The sequence below is a fragment of the Bubalus kerabau genome, chromosome 4, assembly GCF_029407905.1.
Source record: "Bubalus kerabau isolate K-KA32 ecotype Philippines breed swamp buffalo chromosome 4, PCC_UOA_SB_1v2, whole genome shotgun sequence".
NCBI lineage: Eukaryota > Metazoa > Chordata > Mammalia > Artiodactyla > Bovidae > Bubalus > Bubalus kerabau.
In genome coordinates this window covers 20326391-20339044 of record NC_073627.1, presented here as the reverse complement: position 1 = coordinate 20339044, position 12654 = coordinate 20326391, and the positions used below count along the sequence as shown (strand labels likewise).

Below are 12654 nucleotides of genomic sequence, written 5' to 3'. Positions count from 1 at the left end.
CACGAGAGGCAGTGAGTGAAAAAGGTCAAAGTGTGTACTGCAGGGAGCGTTTGCAGACTTGAAAAGAGAGCACAAGGACAGTGGGGATTCTCAGGACAGGGCCAAGGTCATGGGTGGGTCAAGGTGGGCCTTACCCGGGTATGGGCTTTCAAGAAACCCAAGATCAATCCCAGCCAATAGCAAAGTGCCCCGTGGGGAGAACAGAGAAGCAAAGCCAAACATCTATATAAAATGTTTAATTTTGGAGGACTGTGTGGTCTGGTGTTTGGGAGGGCACTCACCCACAACAGGCCAACCAGGAGCTGGAAACAGAAGGCCAGAGGCAGGAAGTTGGCCACTGCCTGCCCCACCCCTGCACACTCCAGAGTAGACTGGGGCCTGCTCTGCCCTAGAGGTGGGTGACAGCTAGCGCTGTGTCTGCTCCTGGCACACCCTGAGAGCCCACGACTTCCGTAGTGCCCAGCCCCTCTACTCCACCTGGGCCTGATCCATGTGTCAATACACACACTCGGTTTCAGTCTCAGAAAAGCACTGCAGAGCCTAGCTGCATCTGCCAGGCTCAAAGAGGGATCTTTCACACTGGCTCACTTCCGGTTCCTGGTCCCCCACCCTCAACCCCTGCCCCCATAGCCCTGCTTTGCTCTGTTTCCTGGGACAGGAGACCCAGGAGAACAGCTGGCCTCAGCTCTCCTCAGAACAAACAGGAAAAAGAAACCCGTAGGGCAGAGTCATCAGGGCTCCCACCCCACCAAGGCCTGAGCCCAGGAACTGGGAAAGAGACCTGCCTCTTGCCAACATACACACACATGCACATAACGCAAAGGATCAAACAGACCAAAATGCATAAATAAACATAACTGGGCCAGCAAGGAGGAACGGAGGGTGGCCTTCAGTGGCTCCCTGCACCCATTCTCAGACTCGTGCTGCACCACTCAGCCGTCAGTGGCCAGGATGACAGCGGCCCCGAAGATGCCCACACTCTCTCCAAGGAGCTTCATCTGGTTCCAGAACTCAACGCGTCGTGTGTTGTGCCAGTAGGCCACATTGCCGTCAATGAGCAGCATGACCGGGGGCAGCAGGACAGCCAAGATCTGGGCAGCCAGGGTCACGTAGTAGCCCGACAGGAAGGCCAGGGCCAGGACACCATAGAGCACGAAGAAGAGCTGGACCATCAGCTCCCCGCCCGGGAGATGGTTCAGATACGCCAGCCGGTCCTCCTTGCTGTGCTGCAGTGAGTAGGCCTAGAGACACACCATCCTCTGAGGCTCTGAAGAGGCTTAGGAGCCTATTCTGGGAAGGCCACCCCTGAGATGCAAGCCAGCCCCTACCAGGTGGGCTTTGGACTCCCCTCTCAGACTTGGGACTTTCTGAAAATAAGACCTGTGTCTCCCCTCAGATGAGGGAGCTCCGTGAGGCCAGGGTCTCTGTCTCTCCTGACCCTGGGAGCTCAGAAGGAAAGAGGGTCCACAGTCAGGCTGGGGCTCTCACCTCTGAATACAGAGCTCTTCACATGGGAGATGGTGCTCTGTATCTAAGATGAAGCTAAGTGACTTGAGGCCCGTTGACATTCCCTTCCACACTGGCCCCACTCCCAGCACCAGGGAGGATATAACTGGCTCCGCCAGGAAGCCCCATCAGCTCTAAGTGGCAAAGCCCCAGGTGGGACATGAACTCTACCAAACCTCTCCTTTGTCCCCTCTCTCAGTCCTCTGGGGGGTGAAGCCATGAGAGGCCTAGTCCCTCTTGTTCTCCTGGCTCTCAGGCTTGGGACTGAATGGTCAATTCATCCTCCTCTCTCCCTGGTGCAATAATGTTGGAAGAAGGGACTCTCAGCCAGGTCTCAGGCACTTGAAAAGCTCCCAAGGCCCAGAAGCTGGAGGGGGCAACTGCTGGGAGTCAAGCCCTCAGGAACTACATGCATGCCTCGTTCTGTCCACCTCCCTGGGTTCTGCCAGGCACCAAGCATCGGTTCACAGCTCACTCCCAGTAAAGCACCTCCAGTCGACAATCCCCCAACCTACCACACAGACGAGGTAGATGCCCAGGAAGACCTGGCCGGTGGACTGGAGGGAACGGCTGCGGGGTTTCCGACGGTACAGCTCCCCAGCACCGCTGGCCAGCACAAGAAAGCCACCAATGATGGCAACTGTGCGTGAGTACATACGGACCTAGGCCAAGGCGAGGGGACCCCGATCAGAAACTGAAGCCATTGCACTTCTCCTGGCTGCCCGGAGTGCAGAACTGCCCATCTCTACACATCCCGGTTCATCTGATGAACCCTCTTTACCATTACCATGAGCAGGTAGAGCAGAGAAAGAGAATTCTTTTTATCAGAAGTGGAAATTGAGGCCCAGAGGGGTTAATAAACTTGTCCAAGGTCCTACAGAAAGTGGCAGAACCCAGATACCAAGCGTTGCCCCTCTGCCCATCCCCAGGTCTGCACATTCAAAGTTCAATATTCTTTCTGCCATAGGGTATACTTTGTTCCCCAAACTAACCAATGATCTCACTGTAGCTATTCTCACACCTGCCTCCCCTAATTGACTGCCAGTCCATTCCTTGTGGGGAATGCCTTGGTCCAGGCTCATCTCCAAGCCTGTAGTGCCCGGCACAGGTCCTGGAATCTACAGGATTAAATGCTGCCCTCGGATTAGATAAATTTCATAAAATCTGATGGGTGGACTAGGTTCTCTCTAAGGTTCCTTTCTCCCTGGTTCTGATAACTAAACTAACGGTGTAGAGTTCTGGGAACCAGGTGACCTGGTTTCTGGTCCCACCTGTAAAGCTAACTGCAGTGTAATTTTGGGAAAGTCTGTTTCCCATCTCTGAACCTCAATTTCTGCACTCTGAGGGGGAGGTTTGCTGGTCTCTAAGGTCCTTCCATTCTTGTGGTCTGTAATAACCGCCACAAATCAAAGGGGTTCAACCTTCCCAGGCTTAGCACTGTGCTCCTGGCTAGTTTGTCCAGCTGTCCCAGGCACCAGCTCCCCCGGCACTACAGCCAAGTCCCACCTAGGGGCGAGGTGCTCACCTTCAGCCAGTCCCCGTAGTGGACGTAGCCCCCGACGTAGGCGGCATAGGTGCTAATGGCAAGCTGGAGTGCGGCCCCCAGCGCGAACCAGCGCCGCTTCACTCCAAAGGACATGAAGCTAGCGCACAGCACGGCCGCCCCCATGTCGAAGTACAGGTAGGGTACTGGGATGTCGGGCTTCCTGCGAGTAGGAAAGGGGAAGGAACGAGGACAGAGTGAAGCACAGGATGAAGCGGGAAGAAGAGTATTGAGACTCCTCGGGTTCCCGCAAGCTCCATTGCTTCTCCAAACCTGAGCCCCCTCTCATGGCTAGAACCCCCGCACTAAGCTCGATGCCCACCATGCTCCAGACCAGAGTCCCTAACAAGTCCGAGGTCCCAATTCCTCCCAGTCCAAGGGTCCCAACTTCTAGGCCACAACTTCTTCCCCACCTCACCGCACCCCCATTCCTGGGACGGGCCGGACCGCCCCCACCACATTCGGCGACCGCACGGACCCGCTCACCGGCGCGCCTCGGCCCTCTCAGCATACAGCATGAGCTGGCTGAAGCAGCCCCAGAAGGGGCAGCGTGTGAGCAACACAGAACCCAACTGCATGATCAGCTGCAACATCCACCGTCGCGAACCCATCTTCGACGCCATCTTGAGGAAGGGCAGTCCGCCGCAGCCTCACCCGGCGGCCAGGGAGGCCGGCGCGAGGATGCGACGCGCAACTTCCGGGTTTCGCGGGGGTTTTTTTTTTCCCCCGCCCCCCCGCTTCCGTCGGGAAACAAAGCTCTCACTCTCTAGTTCTGGACTGAAGAAAGTATTGTAGCTGCAGGGTTCCGTTATTTCTGCCCAGGGAGGCTCAAGGGTCCTTTCTTATAGGTGCAAAATTGAAAACTAGAGTAGAGGAAGGAATAGTAAGCGAACTAGCCTTTGAATACAGCTGAACCTGGGCTCCAATTCTAACGCAACTCTGTGACTTTCAACATATCTCCTATACTTCCCAAGATTCATCTGGGAAACTGGAATGACATCGACGTCACAGGGTTGTGAAGTTTAAATGTTGACAGTGTTGGTCCTAGCACATAGTAGGGCTTCAGTGAATGGTGTACACAACACACACACAGAGAGGAAATCACACACATGAAATCCCTCTGCTTCTGTTTTAAATTTAGAGTAACAGGGTCTCCTCAGAGCCACTTGTAGAGAACTTTGGTCTTGGTTTGCCTTTCTTCTGTCCCCCAAGAGAAGAAGACCTGACGAGGACATATGGGTCAACTCAAGCAGTCCATTCCTCCAGCTCTAGTGCTCCGACTCTAGCCCAATCTACCCTTTTTTGTCAGTTTAGCTGCATCAGGCTTCGGACTGGTCTCCCCCACTTTTTCTTTGGCCTTGTTTGTTCTCAGATCCTCTATTTTGTTCTCATAACCATCAGGCACCTCTCCCTTGACTCACTTAGTACATTGCTGCCTGCCAAGTCGCTTCAGTCATGTCCGACTCTGTGCGACCCCATGGACTGCAGCTACCAGGCTTCTCTGTCCATGGGATTCTCCAGGCAAGAACACTGGAGTGGGTTGCCATTTCCTTCTCCAATGCATGAAAGTGGAAAGTGAAAGTGAAGTCACTCAGTCGTGTCTGACTCTTAGTGACCCCATGGACTGCAGCCCACCAGGCTCCTCCATCCATGGGATTTTCCGGGCAACAGTACTGGAGTGGGGTGCCATTGCCTTCTCCCACTTAGTACATTAGCAATTGTATATTTGTGATTTGTCTATTGATGACTAGATTAACACTAGATTGTGAGCTCCATGAGGGCAAGGACAATGTCTGGTTTCTGCCTATTATATCGACAGGGCCAGGTAGATGGGATGCATTCAGGAAATGTGTGCCAAATAGATAAGTAAATGAACAAAACGTGTTGCCACTATGTCATGTCTCAGTAACTGTTTGTTGAACAAATGAGCAAAAGTTCGAGGCACTCTGGGATTGTCACCACACGGCCACCCCCACCTATCTTCCTGCACCCCCTCTACCACCCTGCAACATACAAATTCATCTTCTAATATTGAAGACTCTGTAAGCACTTTTGTAAGGTCCTTTAATTCAGGAGGTGTGTTTTTTCCCTGGGGAAGGGAGAGGGAGCTTATGTTAAAGTAGCATTTCTGAAGACAGGAATTTAAAATTCCCAATCAGCCAGTGAAAGCTGGACAACAAAACGCTTTTCATATCTAATTTTTTTTTACAAAGTCACTATGATTAAAGTCTGGGTGTATCAGAAAGAATGTGAGAAAGGGACATATCCAGGTAAAAAACTAGGGAATGAGATTGTGTGATTGCTGGGGTGGGGAGTTGAGGGTGAGGGTGGGAAAACTTCAGTCAAAGGGAATGAGAAAAAGAATGGGTTAAAGGTTATTTTGCCTACCCTTCCTACCCCCTACCACCACATGAGACAAGTTTTTACCAAAATACAGGCACACACACACACACAATACAGGCACATACTACAGTATCAACTTTCCAACTGTTTTTCTTTTTCCCATCTCCTCAGCTATCCCCGATTCAAATGAGACAAAATGCCCAGCCATCAGGAAGGAGAAAAGTGCTGAGAACTGGGATCAGTGTATGTCCACAAAATAGTTCTAGAAGCCTGCCTGGCTTGTGCCCATGGGAACAACACCCTTACCCACCCTACCTCCATCATAACTTTAGCAACCAGCTTCTGATCAAGTCCCCAGCAGCAGAGGCCAGGAACATGTGTGAGCAAGAGAAAGGAGACAAAGATGAATGCTTTCCTTATAGGGTTCCCTGGTGGCTCTCAGATGGTTAGGAATCTGCCTGCAATGCAGGAGGCCTAGGTTCGATCCCTGGGTCAGGAAGATCCCCTGGAGAAAGGAATGGCAACCCACTCCAGTATTCTTGCCTGGAGCATTCCATGGATAGAGGAGCCTAGTGGGCTACAGTCCATGGGGTTGCAAAGAGTCAGACACGACTGAGCAACTTTGACTGTACCCATCCCACCCCAGTTCCCTCTGGTCTTTCTACCTTTTAGTTCCCTCTTTCCCAAAGAGGTGTTGAGGACTAGGGGCCAGACTGCTCTTCCCAGGGCTGGGAAAGATGAGAGCATTGTGCTAGATCAGGGAGAAATAGGTGAGGGAGGGGTGGTTGGTCCTAGGCCCTGAGAGTTGAACACAGCCATTTCTCTCTCCCCTCCCACCACTCCTCCACCCTGCCTGGGCAGACAATGGAGCCCCAAAGACCTCTAAGGACCATCCCTTTTCCTTTATCACAGCTCCATCTTCTCTCCCTCCCCCAGCTGCCTCTCGAGGGCTCCCCTGCTCTCTGGTTCCCCCAGGGCCTCGCCTGCACTTGCACTCAACCATAACCACGGTCACAGCCACAGTGACCAGCCCAGCTGGGAATCCACACTGCTCAGCACCACCCCACCAGCTGCCCAGGCTACAAGTCAAGTAACCCAGGCTGGCTACACACAAGTGCCATCAGGTCATCCAGGTTCCTAATGGCCTATTGCAGGCCAGTCACATACCCAGGGGTTTGAGGCAGCAGCAGCAGCATCATGCCTGCTATCCAGATGCCCATCATATTTTGAACTTGAGATGCTGCAGTTGGTTGCCTGCAATAGAGAGGAGGCCCAGTGCTCACCAGGCTACAAAGGCCTCGGCCTCCAGCTGACTAATGTCAGTCCCAGCCAGGGAGCACCTCCAGGCTGGCATGGGGGCCAGGGCTGCACCCCTGACTTGCTGTGCTGGTTCCCAGCCAGCTCTGCCAGCACAGGTGGAAGAGGCTCCCAACCCCAGCGGTGCCCAGCTCAGCCGGGTTGTGGCTCAGGTCTGGCTGCCCCAGGTTCCCAGGCTCCATAGGCTGCAGGGGTCCAGGCTTGCAAGCAGGTTGTAAGAGGTCTAGACAGAGTAGAGAGCACAGGGTGATGGAAAAGTCGGGGCACAGGGGCGCCAGCTGGTGTGGCTGAGATACAGCTGCTCCAGAACACCTAGGCCCCCCAGGGCTCCACCAGCCAAGTCCCACAGGATACTGGGAGACAGCAGCAGCACCCGCAGTCCACACAGGCCCTGGAAGGAGCCACCTGCCGAGTGGCCGAGACCACTGTGGCTCAGCTCTGACAGCCAAACTATCAGGGAACCTGGAAAGGGTCTAAGCAGGTGGAGGCCTCCCCAGCCCAGACAATGCCCAAAGCTGGGCAGTTTCATGGTGCTGGCCACCTGCCGCCAGACCCTAAGCAAAGCTGATGCCCCACTGTAGCCGTGGCCACACCTGCTCCACCCTTGCCCCATGATGAGATGAAGTGAGGATGGCACCAGGCAGTCATGGATGCTGAGAGCTTGTGTTACTCTCCTCCATCCAAGATATTGGGAAGCGTGGTGATGCTAGGAGAGAAAAATAAACACAGACACGACTCAGGACCTCACCATATGCCAAGTCCCCAATGTGGTCTCAAGGACACCTTCCCTCCATCTCTCAAGATCTTACCTGCTTATCTAGCAGTTAACAGCTAGGAAAATAGCCAAAGCTATTTCAGCCTGAGATCCCAGCCTCCTGACCCTCCCATCCCCAGCCACCCCTCATCCTATTATTGCTACTAGGATGAAAGGCAATCAGGGAAGATCACCCTTTTAAATTCTCTAGACCTTTTTTACTCCCACTCCACACTCCACCTCACTTATTTCCCACACAATCACAGAAACTCCCCCTCCTCCTGCAAAGAGCTTCAACTAGATCTTGGCCTAATCTGACCACCGAGGTCAAGACCTCCAGCAGAACCCCTGTGTACTCAGCCTCTCTTCCTGGCACTATACTTGCTGAGTGCAGCAGCAGCAGCAGCTCAGGAATGGAAGAGGAATCTCAGCTCTAGTTACCTGCCTGCCTGTCTCCTGCCAAGCCCCACCGCCCAAAGCAGGAGCAATTAGCTCTCAGGAAGCCATCATCATGAGGGTGGGGATAGGGAACAGGTTGAGGAAGTCTCCAAGCCCTTTTGGCCTTCTATCCAGGGGAGCAGGACCCTGCCCTGCTTTTCTAAGAGCAGGTGTTCCCCTTTCCACCTCCTTCTCTCTTCTGGAGCCCCAGCCCTCCTCTGTTTCTTATCAACCATGGCAACTAGGAGAAGCCTTGGAGCCCTCCCTCAAGTCATAAAGCAGACAGGTGTCTCTTTTTTTTCACTCCTACTTCCTGCCTAAGACAACTGGACCCAAAGGAGGGGAATGTTCTCTCTTGTTCTCACTAGGCCAAAGGTCAAAGTACTCCTCTCTGGCCCTCAAGGAGTGCCCAGCCTTTCCTTCTGAAACAGGGGCCTGGGTCCAGGGTACCCAGTGCTTCTGCCTTGCCCTGGGAGGCCAAACATTTACTTTCTCTCTAGGTTCCTGAATGTGCTCAGGAGCTCCACCCAGCAAACTCTTTAAGAGAATAATAATGGCCATATGGAAGAAATGGTTACCAAGAGCCAAGCTTCATTAGAGGCTTCATTTAATCCTCAACTGAGACACTCATTTCATAGATGAGGGAACTGATGCTTGGCAAGTTTAGGTAAGTTGCCAAGTCATACTGCTCATTAGTGGCAGAGGTGAAATCTGACATGACTCAGGCCTGTCTGAATCCAGGCAAGCACCTAACCACTAAGCTACAGTGACCCAAAGAGTGGGCCATCATCCCTTGTGCCGTCCAAACACCCCCCCAAGATGTCAAGGTCACAGGTGAATAGTACATATGATGCCCAGAATGGTAAGGGCAGCTGAGCCACCACCACCAACCTAGGATATTACTCTCAGCTTGTGGTTGATCAGACTTGAGCCCCTTTGATTTAATTCAAGTGATCTTGTTCGAGCAAATTATACCAGAAAAACTTCATTATCAATAATCTTTGAGAAAACATTACAAACAGAAGGTTGACAGAGACTAGAACAGAACACAAGTATCAATTTTTAAAAGTCAGTTGAGTGTAACAACTGTTAACAAAATTCAGAGGGCTTATGAAAGTCTCACCAGTTACCTAAACATGATGGCCACTAGGTGCCCACACAAGTCCACTATGCTACGCTATGCTAAGTCACTTCAGTCGTGTCCGACTGTGTGTGACCCCATAGACGGCAGCCCACCAGGCTCCCCCATCCCTGGGATTCTCCAAGCAAGAACACTGGAGTGGGTTGCCATTTCCTTCTCCAATGCATGAAAGTGAAAAATGAAAGTGAAAAATGAAAGTGAAGTCCCTCAGTCATGTCTGACTCTTTGTGACCCCATGGACTATAGCCCGCCAGGCTCCTCTGTCCATGGGATTTTCCAGGCAAGAGTACTGGAGTGGGGTGCCATTGCCTTCTCCTATACTATCCCTTTCAGTTCAGTTCAGTCGCTCAGTCGTGTCCGACTCTGCGACCCCATGAATCGCAGCACACCAGGCCTCCCTGTCCATCACCAACTCCCGGAGTTCACCCAGACTCACATTCATTGAGTCAGTGATGTCATCCAGCCATCTCATCCTTCTCCTCCTGCCCCCAATCCCTCCCAGCATCAGAGTCTTTTCCAATGAGTCAACTCTTCGCATGAGGTGGCCAAAGTACTGGAGTTTCAGCTTTAGCATCACTCCTTCCAAAGAAATCCCAGGGCTGATCTCCTTCAGAATGGACTGGTTGGATCTCCTTGCAGTCCAAGGGACTCTCAAGAGTCTTCTCCAACACCACAGTTCAAAAGCATCAATTCTTCGGCGCTCAGCCTTCTTCACAGTCCAACTCTCACATCCATACATGACCACTGGAAAAACCATAGCCTTGACTAGACGAACCTTTGTTGGCAAAGTAATGTCTCTGCTTTTGAATATGCTATCTAGGTTGGTCATAACTTTCCTTCCAAGGAGTAAGTGTCTTTGAATTTCATGGCTGCAGTCACCATCTGCAGTGATTTTGGAGCCCCAAAAAATAAAGTCTGACACTGTTTCCCCATCTATTTCCCATGAAGTGATGGGACCGGACGCCATGATCTTCATTTTCTGAATGTTGAGCTTTAAGCCCACTTTTTCACTCTCCACTTTCACTTTCATCAAGAGGCTTTTGAGTTCCTCTTCACTTTCTGCCATAAGGGTGGTGTCATCTGCATATCTGAGGTTATTGATATTTCTCCCGGCAATCTTGATTCCAGCTTGTGCTTCTTCCAGTCCAGCGTTTCTCATGATGTACTCTGCATATGTTAAATAAGCCAGGTGACAATATACAGCCTTGACGAACTCCTTTTCCTATTTGGAACCAGTCTGTTGTTCCATGTCCAGTTCTAACTGTTGCTTCCTGACCTGCATACAGGTTTCTCAAGAGGCAGGTCAGGTGGTCTGCTGAATAAAGCTACAACTGAAACCATGTGCCACTGTCACATTAATGGAGAAGCAACCCAGTAAATATGTCTCTGAACTGATGCAAATATATACTATCATTTAGTATAATGCATGCTTCATTTTCCAACAGCTGTTTTAGAATTTAGAATGCCAACATCTCTTTCAGAATTTTCCAGTTTATTGTGATCCACACAGTCAAAGGTTTTGGCATAGTCAATAAAGCAGAAATAGATGTTTTTCTGGAACTCTCTTGCTTTTTCCATGATCCAGCAGATATTGGCAATTTGATCTCTGGTTCCTCTGCCTTTTCTAAAACCAGCTTGAACATCTGGAAGTTCACGGTTCACCTATTGCTGAAGCCTGGCTTGGAGAATTTTGAGCATTACTTTACTAGTGTGTGAGATGAGTGCAATTGTGCAGTATGAAAACAAAGTTTATATAAACTGGAACACAAAACTGGGATAGATAAGTTGTACACCGGATTGTAGCACCAAGATTTTTTAAAAGTTCTTAGAAGAGGCTGGAATAGTTGGCTTAAAAAGACTACTGCACTGGAGAAAACAAGACAGCTCCCAGTCATATCTGCCTGCTTGGCTGCTTCAGTGCCCCTCACTCACGGGAATGCAGAGCAAGGATCAGAGCGCAGGAGACAGGAGCTCTTGCCTCGGTTCTAGAGCCGCTGCAGGGAGGACAAAAGGGTGTGGTACAGCTAGTACATGTTGCTTCTCAAAGTAATGCACTCCCCACCAATGAAGGTGTTCAAGTAGGGGCAGCCAGGCAAGGATGCTGTAAGTGAGGATATTTAAACAGTGAGGCAGTTTAAATATCCATAGAAGCTCCAAGATCGTGGTCATTTCTAAGTGCTAGGACACCTGTGCTGAGTTTCATATACACACATGGGCCACTCCTAGAACTAGAAGCATGCTGTCTGCACTGTTCACATAGTGCCTTCTGGAGTTACATGGCTACATACCCTTCCCATAGCCAGCGCATGCGACTGACAGCAAGACACTTTCATAAAGGCTAATCTGAACTAGAACTGACCTGTATTTGACACCAGCCATGCACCTGGCTTCCCTTGTAGCTCAGACAGTAAAGAGTCTGCCTGCAATGTGGAAGAGCGGGTTCGATCCCTGAGTCAGGAAGATCCCCTGGAGAAGGGAATGGCAACCCACTCCAGTACTCCTGCCTGGAACATCCCATGGATGGAGGAGCCTGGCAGGCTACAGTCCATGGGGTCTCAAAAAGTTGGACACGACTGAACGACTTCACTTTTACTTATGCACCTGGAGGGGACAAGGGGCCACTGCTATAACCACCCTCTCTTGCAAACATCCTCAGTTGAACTCCCTGATAAACCTATTCTGCTCATACCAAAGAAGCCACCTACCTACACCAAGTCACACTCAGTACAACTCCCCCAGTGGCCACGTGGTGACAGCATAACGCATGAGCATGCACCTCTAAAGGCACTCAGCAACTTATGGGAGTTCCCTTGTGTGTTTACTGAGCCACCAGCTACATACTCTTTCACCCTCGTCTCCCTGCCAAATTCACAAACACACCTGCAATGGTACTGTCTTCTCCTTCCTTCCTGTTTATTATGGAGGAAGGGACCCATTCAATCAGAGGCCAAAACCCCTACTATGGCCATGGATCTCACCCATTTCTCAGTGCTCAGGACAAGGGCACAACTCCTAAATGTCTAGCTCGTCTGGTCCTATCCTCTGAACTCAAAGCTCCTTACCCATTCACCATCTGTTCTTCAGCGTTTCATGGGTGAGACAAAATAACAAAACAGAACCCCATTTTCCCACAAACCTCTTCCTCTCCACTGTTCACCATTCACCGAAAAGTCATCCTTAGCTCCTCTTTCCCTGACCACCTTGTCCTCACATCCAATCCGTCAGCCAGTCCAGTCCAGCACTCACGTTTGCCACCACTCTCGCCCGAACCACTGCAATAGCCTCATAGTGCCAAGTCTTTTTTTTTTTTTTTCTTAATTTTTATCTTGGAATATAGTTGAACAAAGTCTTTCTACTTCCACTGTTGCCACTTATCATTAGCCTAAATCCCTTGACAGCTTGAAACCCTTTAACAGCTCCCACTGTGTCAAGAACAAATTCCACTCCCTAAGACAACAGCTTCAAGGCCCTGCATAATCTGGCTCCTGCCAATTTCTGCATCTTACTCACTAGGCTTCAGCCGCCTATAGTCTGCTGCTGCTGCTGCTGCTAAGTCGCTTCAGTCGTGTCCAACTCTGTGCGACCCTATAGACAGCAGCCCACCAGGCTCCC

The 12654-nt window shown here is 51.1% G+C and overlaps 1 protein-coding gene across 1 annotated transcript; it reads right to left on the bottom strand.

The window, feature by feature from the left end:
- Positions 1–232: 232 nt before the first annotated feature.
- On the bottom strand, positions 233–3745 carry TMEM101 (transmembrane protein 101). Its single transcript, XM_055575752.1, has 4 exons — positions 3536–3745; positions 3032–3212; positions 2022–2168; positions 233–1241 (listed from the first exon to the last, which is right to left on the bottom strand). The coding sequence occupies exons 1-4, from the start codon at positions 3670–3672 to the stop codon at positions 933–935; spliced, it is 774 nt and encodes a 257-aa protein (XP_055431727.1). The 5' UTR covers positions 3673–3745; the 3' UTR covers positions 233–932.
- Between the last annotated feature and the right edge of the window lie 8909 nt (positions 3746–12654).